Here is a 12,731-nt window from a genome sequence, read left to right as displayed (position 1 = left end):
ATTTTCTCTATTTCCGGTGGCAAAGCTAAATGATATGCCACTAGTCCTATTCTATTAACAATCTCGTATGGTCCAATGATACAGGACTCAATTTCCCTTTCCGTCCAAACTTTAATACTTCTAGGGAGATACCTTCAGGAAAACTTTATCTCCAACTTCGAATTCAATTTATTTCCTCTTAAGATCAGAATATGACTTCTGTCGGTCGAATGCCACTTTGAGATTATGCTGAATTTCCCAAACTTTTTCTTCCACATTTTGAATCAAATCTGGACCAAGAACACTTTGATCTTTAAGCTCATACCATTTTAATAGCATACAACATTTCCTCACATATAACGCCTCATAGGGTGCCATCTTAATACTTGACTAATAACTATTTTTGTAAGCAAATTCTGTAAGTGGTAAATACTTCTCCCACGACATTTTGAATTCAATTATACATACTCTCAACATATCTTTCAATATTTGAATAGTCATCTCGAATTGTCCGTCCGTCTGAGGGTGAAAACATGTACTAAAGTTCAATCTAGTTCTCTACGCTCCATGTAAAGATTTCCAAAATCTCGAGATGAATCGAGGATCTCGATCAGAAAATATTGAACGGGCACTCCATGCAATCTAATAATTTTTCTAATGTAAAACTCAACATACTTTTCTATAGAGAAATCAGTTCTAATATAAAGGAAATGTGATGACTTGGTCCATCTATCAACGATTACCTAAATTTAATCTCTTTTGTTCGGAGTCAGAGATAACCCTGAAACAAAGTCAATCATCACATTCTCTCACTTCCATTGAGGAATAGAGAGTATTGCTATAATTCTGAAGGAACTTGATGTTCGGCTTTGACTTTTTGACATGTTAAACACTTAGACACAAATTCGGTGATACTTCTTTTCATTCCTGGCCACCAATATCAATTCTTAAGATCCATATACATCTTGTTTCCACCTGGGTGCATCGTCAATGGACTATAGTGAGCCTCTGTCAATAGATCATTCTTTAATTCCTCATCATCTAGAATCACCACTCTTTCTTAATAGTACAAATTCCCATCAGACTTAATCTCGAATTCTTTATTCTCTTCATTCTTTACTTGCTCCAATTTTTTCAAACACATTTAATCTTTGTTTTAAAATTATCTAATTCGATCCAACCATGTTGGTTTAAGCTTTTAATTCTACACATAAACCACCATCTCCATTTAATGATAACTTGGCATATAAAGCTCTTAAGGCTGCAAACACTTTTCGACTTAAAACATCTACTACCACGTTAGCTTTTCCAGGATGGAAATCGATTATTACATCGTATTCCTTTAAGAACTCAACCCATCTTCTCTACCTCAAGTTTAGTTCTTTCTGAGTCATTAGATACTTCAAGCTTTTATGATCCGTATAAAGATAGCAACGTTCTCTATATAAGTAGTGACGCCAAATCTTGAGAGCGAACACTACTACAGCCAATTCCAAATCATGTGTTGGATAGTTCTTTTCATGTGGTTTCAATTGTCTAGACACATATGCTACCACTTTCCCTTCTTGCATCAACACACATCTTAATTCATTATGAGATGTGTCACTGTAAACCACGTAGTTCTTACCAGACTCAGGTTGGACCAACACTGGAGCATCTGCCAAAATTCTCTTTAATGTTTCAAAACTTTCATGACACTCGGGAGTCCAAACAAATAGTACATTTTTCCTCATCAATTTGGTCAAAGGTAAAACTATCATCGAAAAATTCTTAACAAATATTCGATAATAACCAACAAGCCCAAGGAAACTCCGAACTTCAGACACATTCTTTGGAACTTCCCATTCTAAAACGGCTTTTATCTTTTTTAAGAATCCACCCGAATCTCTTCTACAAAAATCACATGCCCAAGGAAAACCACTTCATTTAGCCAAAACTCACATTTAGAAAATTTGGCATAAAGCTTCTTATCTCACAGAATTTGCAAAACTACCCTCAGATGTGCACTATGATCTTCATTAGACTTCGAGTACACCAATATATCATCAATAAAAACAACTACAAGCTGGTCTATATAAGGTTAAAATATCATATTCATGAGATCCATAAAAGCAACATGTGCATTAGTTACCCCAAATGGCGTAACAATGAACTCATAGTGACCATATCTTGTTCTAAAAGTTGTCATCGGAATATCTTTCTCCTGAATCTTTAATTGATGATAATCATAATGTAAATCGATCTTCGAGAATACCGAAGCTCCCTTTAACTAATCAAACAAATCCTTAATTATTAGGAGGAGATACTTGTTCTTTATGGTCACATTGTTGAGTTGTCGATAATCAATGCAAAGACGCATGGAACCATCATTTTTCTTAACAAACAACACTGGAGCTCCCCAATGTGATACACTTGGTCTTATAAATCCCTTATCTAACAATTCCTGTAATTGAATCTATAACTCATGCAATTCTTTCGGTTCAGTAAGGTGTCATTGCAATAGGTGATGTTCCCGGCATTACTTCAATTTGAAACTCAACCTCTCTATCCGGAGGTAATCATGGTAACTCTGTAGGAAAGATGTCATGAAACTCTCTAACTATAGGAATCTCTTCTAAACCTTTCTCCTTGGCCTTGATATCTATCACATTAGCAATGAAATCTTGTCATCCTTGTAGCAACAACTTCTTTGCTGACATCACTGTTATTACATTTAATAAAGGATTCAATCTTTCATTGATCACCTTCACTTATATTCCTTCTTAACTAATCAGGGTTAACTTTTTCAGTCTACAATCGACATTTGCATGATAATGGTATAACCAGTTCATCCCTAAAATTACTTCAAACTCATCAAATGGTAGTTCTATCATATTAGCAGGGAATTCAATTCCCTGAATCCTTATGGGACAACCCTTACATACTTTATTTACCCAAGCACTATGCCCTAAAGGATTAGTCACTATCACCTCACTACTTGTAGCTTCTAATGGAACTATCAAATCATTCACTAACTTACTACTAATATATGAATAAGTGGAACCCAAATCAATCAAAACTAACACCAATTTATCATATAACTGAAAAGTACCTATTATAATCTCTGGATCATCATGGTCTTCATTTGTCTTTATATTATACACTCGTGCAGTTGAACGTACTTCATGTTGTGTGGATGAATCAGACTAGTTTCTTCTTCTACCTCTTCCTCATTCTCTTTGAGATGTAGAAACAATTTGCTCAGATTGTGTAGGTTCGCCAGCCATCAATGCACAATCCCGAATAAAATGTCTGGCATCCCCACATCGGAAACAGGTTCCGTAGACCATTCGACACACTCCAAAATGATTCTTCCCACAATGCTAACATTGTCTTTATTGACCCTGATTTGATCACCCAGCACCAGATCCTACTGATTGCGTATGTCTAATTCTCATCTGACTTGATCCTCTGACAGAGGATGCAACTGACTCAGACCTAGCTTGATATCAAAATCCATAATCTCTACATTTTTTTTGATGGTGTTGAACTTGAAAAAACACCCACTCTCTTAGATTTCTGAACTCTTTGTACTCCAAATCTTTCATTATGAGCTCTCTTTAGAGCTTTAACACGATTAACCACCTCCTGGAGTGAGGGAAAATTCAATACAATCAATATCTCCTTTAATCTAGGGTGCAAGCCCTCCACAAACCATTCACAAGCATCTTTTCTGTTGGAATAAGCTCAGTAGCAAATTGACTCAACTTATTGAACTCGCACTCATATTCATATACGGTGCGATTCAACTGCTTCAAACTCATAAACTCTTGCTTCATTTGCCTTATAAACTGATCTTCAATATACTTGTGCTTGAACTCTTCCAAGAACAAAGACCAGGTAACTTGATTACTTGTCAAACTCATGGTGACTTTCGCCCACCATATCCTAGCTTGTCCTCTTAACAAAGAAACGGCTCCATCTAACTTCTCCACTTATGAACAGTGGAGACTATCTAACATAATCTTCAAATCATTAAGCCAGAGGTCTGCTACAACTAGACCTTCCTCGGCTTCATTTTTAAATTCATGAGCTCCCAATCCTTTCAATTCATTTGCCATATTCAATCTATGAGTTGGTAAAGCATGAGGTTGGAAACACATCAAAATAGCATCCAACGTCCTGAAGAATATATCTTGATCTTGCACAGGCACTCCCTGAGGTGCTTGTTCTTCACCTTGCCTGGCCAGAACAGGTGAATTGCTACTACCTTCATGCCTATCATCTCTCGCTTTACTTCGGGAGCTCTCTCGATCAGACATCTAATAAGGCATCATCATATAATTCTATTAGCAAGGCAGCATACTCATTACTATATATCAGATAATAAGTATTCATTATTTTCTTGGCATGTAAACTCTTTAAAACACTTTTGACCTTGGTTTATGCCTAGAACTGGCTAAACCTTAGCTCTGATACCATTAAATGTAACACCCCCTACCCATACCTGACCAGGATACGAGTCTGAGATGTCACAATGACTTTTCAAAACAATATACTTATACAAAAATAGTAGAAAATTTAAACTTATATTAAATAAACCGTATTATTTACATAAGTTCAATACAAAAAGTTCACAAACTAATCAAATCATATACAACTTAAACCTTTAATTACATGCCAACATTGATTACTATAACAAAAGAACATACTGTTTAAGTTGCTTCTGATCTGATATCTGAAGGAGTGATGTTATCTCATCTGACTATCATCGCTCTTCTGACTTCCTTGATCCTACGAGTGAAACACTCACAGCTAAGTCATCGACTTAGTGAGGCACAATATATAATGATGCTATAATGAAATTTTGTAACATGCAATCATATATATTCATTCAATGCAACATATATAGATATGTATTTCACACATAGTAACTTATCATAGTATTTAATGTTATTTCATATTATATCTTTCATTTGCCCATGGTACAGTATCGAGAACTTAAGGTGTGTGAGTGCATTGAGGTTGTGCACAAATACTGTCACCACAGCTCGTATAAAATGCATCGAAGTGCCACGTATAAATACACAGAAATGCCATATAAAATGTCTCTAAGGACCACATATATGTCCCGAAGGACCACATAGATATCTCCTTAAGGACCACATATATATTCCAAAGAACTAAATATGTGTCTCAAATAACCGCATATATGTTCCAAAGGATTACATATATGTCCCGAAGGACCACGTAGAACTCTCAACTCTTGGCATGCCAACTATACCTATAGCTTTCATCTACATAACATGGGCTTTATCACAATTCACATAGTTTATATCACATAGACAGATAAGTTCGTAGCTTTTATCACATAGTTCATGTAACATTCTCATATATATTCACTTAGATCATTGTCTTATAATGTATATCGTATGAGTTCATGTCACATATCATATCATGTAACGCAATCAAGATATGTTTCACCATACTATTCATAATTATGCTTCTACTTATCCAATCATGTATTAAATATGTTGGGAACTAGACTTGTCATAAGTCTAACTTCCATATCGCACTATATATATATATATATATATATATATATATATTCTACAAGTATGCACTCACATTTGCCTTATTAATCAAAGCAATACACCTATATCTCTTTTTTTCGTTCCCTCAACCGATCTTACTCATCAACTGTTTCGGAAATTGTTTATGCTCGGTATCTACATAAATATAATTTCAAGACAATTATCATAATCCTAATCATTATGAATCGATTTTCAATAACCTAAGCTATCTGAAGGACATAGTTCACATTTTCCTTTTAAGTAGTATCAGTACTCAAGGTACAACACCGATACTTTCTTTATGATGATATCGATATTGTGCTTGAGTATCGATACCCTTTCCCGATTCTGGAATTCTCTTTCCAAAATGGTATCGATACTGAACTATAGTATCGGTACCCCTTGGTATCGATACTACCCTTTTGGTATCGATACCTCATGAAGAAGTTGTCAATATTGGCCTTATGGTATCGATATTGTTCATGCAGTATCGATACCTACACACTAATATCACCTACTACAACTTGATGGTATCGGTAGTTGATAGTATCGGTACTTACTCATCCTGTACCGATACCATCAACTTATAACATACTCTTTTCACCCGAAAATTATCACTACTTCACTTAAATTCTTCTTTTAGAGTTCATTTCTTAACATCAAACTTAATTATATTCACTTTAACTATCTTATATCATTCTAACACCTCATCAACTTCAATATCTCATTCAAATTCTTGAAACCAAGAATCTTACTAAATTTCCCACATGTTCTAATTTCATTTCTAACACTTCATACTTCTTAATTTAACTGATGACAAGTCAAATTTAATCTCAAACTTCTCTTCCTAACTTCTTTTTACAATTTCACTTAATCACCTCTTATATTAAATCCTTCCTAACTCTTTCATCTTTTGGTTTCAAAAAATCTTAAGCTTTCCTTAAGCTTAAGTTTTATCTAAAGAACATAAACCAAGCTTAAAATTAAGAAATAATCAACAAACATGGAACTCACCTTTCCAAATGGGGTTTTACGGCTGAATGAGGAAGAAAGCTTCTGGAAATCTTAAGTTTTTGTTTCCCCAAACTCCACGTGATAAATAATATCACCATAACCATTTTTTAATTCATTTACTTTTCAATTGATCATTTTTCCCTTTTATTCCTCTTTCTTTGCTAATCAGTCCTATATAAAATATTCTCATTTAAGTCCCTAAACTTTTCAATTTATCTACTTTAGTTACTGTACTTTAAAAATTTACAATTTGATCACTAACCCGATGTTTAGGATGTTACATTCTCTGTCATCGAATCCTCTAATACACCGACCTCACCAGATTTTCCAAAATTATGCTTTTCAACTTTTCTCTTAATTTTATTCTATAACTTGTAACACTTCGATTTAACATGACATTTCTTTCTACAACAGTAATAAGTTTTACCTCGGTTGGAAGATTTTGATCTGCCCTTTCTTTTATTTCTAGAAGAGCGCTTGGCTTTTCTTTCATGGTCTGAGCTAGTTAATCCATGCACCACGAGACCCTTTGCCTGGGGCTCGAAACAAGATAGAAGATGTTTCATCTTGTCAAACATGTGCAGGCCATTGTACACCTCTACAAGAGTGAGTGTTTCATAACTTTACAAATTGTTTCTCTAAAAGATAAGTAGGAATGAGACAATGAACATAAGAGGATCAACCCTAAATCTTCTTGATCATACTTCACTTCTAAAGTCTCTAGATCAGAGACAATTTTCTTGAATGCAGTCAGGTGCTATTCAAGATATGAACCTTCCACCAACTTGAGCGAATAAAGGCGCAGCTTTAAATGCAACTTGTTGGTCAAAGATTTTTGGATGCATAATTGCTCTAATTTCACCCATAAAGAAGTAATTGCTTTTTTCTTTCAACACATTGTGCAATATTTGATTTGATAAGTGTAAACAGATCTGAGATAGGGCTTTCGATCCTTACATTTTTCTTCGTTCGTCCAATCTGACGATATCTTCTTTTCAATCTTTCAATGCATCATCTAAGTCCAATTGTGCAAGGACATCCCTAATCTTCATCTACCACAACGAGAACATAATGTTTTGATCTAATAGTAGAATATCATACTTTATTGTTGCCATAATCTTGACGATTATTGGCAAACAAATAAACACAATTAAAAAATCACTCATTTTCTCTAATTTGTATGTTGATTCGCTCCTTTTTCCGCCTCTACCAATGTTGTGGCGCTCGAGTGGCTTGGAAAACAACCCATGCTCACATGTTGGGGCTGTCGGGGCGTATGGAAATGTCACCATCTGGTTTGGATATGGAATTTGTACGCGTATCATACGCGTGTATAAAGGGGACACCAAGCATTTTTTTTATTATGATTTTATAAAGGTTAAATTTTCAATACTTACTTTTATAAAGGTTAATTGAATTAGTAGTTTTCTAAAAATAAATAGTACCATTTATTTAGCTGGATCGAATGGTACTATATTTAGTCATAAGTTGATCTTATATGGATTAAGTTATAAGATTAAATTTTATCAATAGTAATCATAGAGGGACAACAAGCATTTTTTATTATGATTTTAGTATAAAGTGATTTTCTGAAATATGATGGTTAAAAAGGTGATATGTGAAAAAGTAATACAATTTTAGTATACAGTAAAGAGTAATAATTAAAATCTTAAGTAATTTATATTATAACATGTTTGATTTGTTAAACACTTGTACCGGAAAGTGATAAAATTTTACGAAATTATCTATATTAAAAAAATAGTAATATTTATATATTGTAATAATCGATAATAGTTTTTTTTATATAGAAAACAATTAATTTTATTCAAAATAGGAAATATCTCAAATTATAATAAAGAATTACAATCACAATCGTAAATTAAACATATAATTAGGAAAATTTTCTATAATCATTAAAACAAAACTATTAACTTAAGATCACATAAGTATCATATAAGGAAAGATTAAATCTAATCAAGAAACTCGAACAAAGATAGATACAAGCAGATCTGATCGTATCAGCAAACGAACCACAAAAGAAGATTAAGCTATTGACCACCGACAATCTATAAACAGACTCGAACGACGTGAAAAGCTATCCACGAACACAAATCGGGTATCCAAATTCAATCCGAGTGTCCAAAGCAGAGAAGATCACAAGATATTAGATAAGCGTCATCTTAATTTGTCTTGACGATATCAAATCAAGCCTCAGAAAAAAGATAAATAAAAAAGAGTCAAAGAACAAAAAAACATGCCAAAAAACATAAAAAAACGTGACATAAAAATAAACTTATTGAAAATCAAAAGGAAAAAGAAAATAAAGATGTGATATAGGAAAAAAAATAAAGAATACCGGCGGTCGACAATTAACATTAAAGTTGGTGTCGTCGCCAATCAACAAAGACGAAAAATAAAAGAGATAAGCGACACACCGATAAGAGAAAACTTAATCGATGATAGTTTTTATTATTAACAAATATTATATTTAAATATTTAATAATAATAAATTAATACCCATATTCTTGTGGCACGTATTTTATTTCTTCTTGGGAAGGTTCTGATTCAGACGATGAAGTGATATACAAAAATAAGCTAGTTGTGCTTACAAGCTTATGGCTTCGGAAGATATGAGTTTTGAATTAGTGAGATATGATGATTAAAAGGGGGCCAATCTAATAAAGATATTCTTTCTCGTTAAAAAGAGAAGCCAAGGGTTATGTATTTATCAACTCACAATCTATTGTATTAGAGTTGTATAAAGAAATTCACTTTAAACAAAAGCTAAAACAGAGATCTAAAATAGTGGATGAAGAAGTTTTCGTGTAAATTTTTTTCTCTCCCTTTTGCAAATGAGGAGTATGAAATTTAGTTCGACTAGATTTCTTTCTATACAAATTTTCTTTGTAAAATATAAATTTACCCATATAACTAAATGTTAAAGGATTAGAGTTTTTTTTTATAACCATCTACGTCTGATTTATTTATTGATTAATTCAGATCGAGAATTGTAGAGACGAGAGTGATTCTCCCAACTAAGTTTGCTTCATTAGCAATTATCAAGATTCAAACCCCTGACATTGATTAAGGGATTTAGCGTCTCATCCGACTATACCAACCAATTCTTGGTTTATATTCTTAATTTTATAATCATTTTACGTTCATATTATCATACTTTATTATATATCGTTTATCATGGGATGCATGGTGGTGTAAAGGTTGGATCCAAATGTATGACTATCGGGCTCTGGTTCAAAGGATGGTACGTTGGGACTATATTTCAATGGTGAAATGGAGGCATAAGGAGAAGAGAAACTTCACAAAAGCATTCTACTCTTGTTGTTGGCCTATCTTGAATAACACGCCGAATTTTGAAGGAATGCCTCATAACTATAAAGCTTCCCCTACTATTTAAGCCATCATACTCTGCTATGCTAAGGCCTCGAATGTCCCAAACTTTTTGGCTCTGAAATCCTACTAACAGCGGAACCAAAGTTCTTAACTTAAGCAACGTCCTCTATGTCCAACGATGACAATGTTTTGGAATTGAGCTTCAAAAACACTATTTCCTCTAAGAAGATAAGATTTACTGTCTAAACAATCATAGTGATCTTACTTTCATTACCATTGCCAATAGAATTTGTAATTTCAACATTTCAAACATTGTTCCGAAGAACCAAATCCCTAACTCCATGGATGCACCTTGATGTTTAGTCATGAGTGCTAAGTGTGAACTTTTAGAAAATTATATTAGAAATTATGAAATACGAAATTAAAAAGATTTCAAGATTATATAATTAAATCATCTACAAAAATATAAAAAATATTTAAATTATATAAAAATTTAATATTTTCGAGAATACAACCATTAACATTCCTTTGCCCATCTCTACCAAACCGACTTTGACATTACAAGGCAGAATATCACAACATTGATGCCAAGTCTCCAAATCCAAAGTGAATTGGATCTCAATGTGGAGCTAAATGTTGTGACATTGCACCTTTAATAAACGACAATTTTATCCTTTTTATTATTTTGTCTCTTAACCTATAAATTGAGGATTCTACATCATTAGGGAAGAAGAGGGTCAGATTAAATTAGACTGAGAAATCAGTTTGATGTTAAGAATAATAACTTAGAATTAATTAAATTGGTCGGTTATTTTTGTGCTTTTAAGTGACCATTCACGGTTACCAATATGATCCTATATGTAATGTAAAATGGAAGCTAACTTACATAATTTCATTTTGAATATAGAATCAGTTTATATGAAATCATTATGATTTTCAATCTATCCTTTTCTTAAATATTCTTTAAAATAATTAGCATTCGGATTTTTAATTCAAATAATATCGGAAAGAACGCGGGAGAGAACAACTGACTTTCCTCCGAACAATTATTTGAATTGAAATGAAAAGATGTACACGTCATTTTGAGCACAGAGTTTTCCGGTTTTGTACAGTAAGAGGAATCCATTTATTAATATTGATAAGCATGATTGATTGATTTCAACCTTTAATTACGCTTATTAATTCAGATCTCTGTTTTAAACCAAACAAACACTCGGATTTCTTTCCCAACAACTCTCTCAGCTTTCTCTTTCTCCCAATAAATTTTATATTTTTATTCTTAAAATTCTTCTTTTGTTTTATGTAACCTTTATGCAATGGAGAGTAGTCACCGGCGACCAACGCTTTTTGAGCAAATGACAGCCGTCGATAACGGCCGGACCACTCTGGCCGCCGCTTTGACTCTCGATACCATTTTGGGAAACGCTAATGAGCGGCCCCAAACTCCGCCGTCTAACAATCGTACGCTTCTGGAGATTATACTAGACGATGGGTCCAACAAGGACAAGAAGAGTTGGAAAGCGTTTCGAGACAAGATCCGGCTCAAGAGGCCGGCCTCTGCTTGGTCCTCCTCGATCCTTGTTCCGGATTCTGATGATAATGTCCATAGTGATAGATCTCAGTTATCGAGGAGCGGTTCGTTTCGTTCTGACCAGGATGGCTCGACTCGGGTTGATGATGGAGGGGAACGTGCCCCGGTTTCTGATCCGCCGGTTATGAACTCTCTCTTGCAATTGGCGCGGATGGATTTGGTTCGGGTTGGGCACAATCCGGTGCAGCTGTCTCGAGATGATTCGGCTGATGTTAGCATGCCTAGTGACGCTCCGCCGTCTAGAAGCTTCCGGCCAGAAACAAACCGTGATGATCCGAATCGTTTTCCTTCCTCGATCACCGCCGTAAACTACATTGACAGCAGCGATGACGATGACTCTCCTCTGACTCGTCATGGCACTCGCCGACTGGCAGCGATATTGGCGGAGGAAAGGGCATTGTCTTCGAGAGAAGCAGCAGAAGCGAGCGCTTCGGCAGCGGCGGAACAAGCTGAAGAGGCCGTGAATAATGTTCCGCCAGCGACGGAGGAGACGGTAAGAATGTCACTAATGGAATTGTTGGAAGAAACAACCCAACAAATGGGGCTGATGGGAACGAGTTACCTCATGAGCGACGGTGACAAGTTCGACGAAGAGGAGGCTGTGGAGGAAGAGGAAGATGCAGCGGAAGAAACCACGGGGCGGGCGGAGCAGGCTTGTTGTGTTTGCATGGTTAGGCAAAAAGGGGCGGCGTTTATTCCATGCGGGCATACATTTTGCCGCGTCTGTTCAAGGGAGCTCTGGGTTCAGCGAGGCAACTGCCCACTTTGCAATGCCTCCATCTTAGAAATTCTTGATATCTTTTAATCCTTTTCTTCTTCATTTCAATTTTAGCAATCCGTATTTTTTAAATTTCAGCAAGGGTAATTTCATCGAAGTTGTGTGAACAAATTAAGGTTTGTGAATTCCGGGAATGCAATGAATGGTAGGTGGTTGACAATTTCATTACCATGATTATGAAGATTTCTTATCCTGGAAAGAAATTGGAGTCTAGAAAATAGATGGAAATAGCTGGAAAGGGAATTGGATGATGGATAGTAATATCATGTTCTTGTCTGTTTGTTCCATTAAAGAGGAAAGGAGCAGTGGCCCTGAAATTGGGATGCTTTGTTTTACTTTTTACTTTTTTGTCCAAAGTAACAAACCGATCGGCTTTGGAATCTGTAAAGTAATGGTTGATTTGATTTGATGAATATGTTTGGGGTGAGAAGCAAAGCTCTTCTCTGGCTTCGGAACCGGAATGATT

The 12,731-nt window shown here is 34.9% G+C and overlaps 1 protein-coding gene across 1 annotated transcript; it reads left to right on the top strand.

Moving 5' to 3' along the window:
• Nucleotides 1–11,212: 11,212 nt before the first annotated feature.
• Nucleotides 11,213–12,292, top strand: LOC120177288. Its single transcript, XM_039183490.1, has one exon. The coding sequence runs from the start codon at nt 11,213–11,215 to the stop codon at nt 12,290–12,292; it is 1,080 nt and encodes a 359-aa protein (XP_039039421.1).
• The last annotated feature ends 439 nt before the right edge of the window (nt 12,293–12,731 follow it).

This window comes from Hibiscus syriacus, unplaced genomic scaffold, assembly GCF_006381635.1.
Source record: "Hibiscus syriacus cultivar Baekdansim isolate YM2019G1 unplaced genomic scaffold, ASM638163v2 tig00112285_pilon, whole genome shotgun sequence".
Classification (NCBI taxonomy): domain Eukaryota; kingdom Viridiplantae; phylum Streptophyta; class Magnoliopsida; order Malvales; family Malvaceae; genus Hibiscus; species Hibiscus syriacus.
This window is presented reverse-complemented; position numbering and strand designations above follow the sequence as displayed.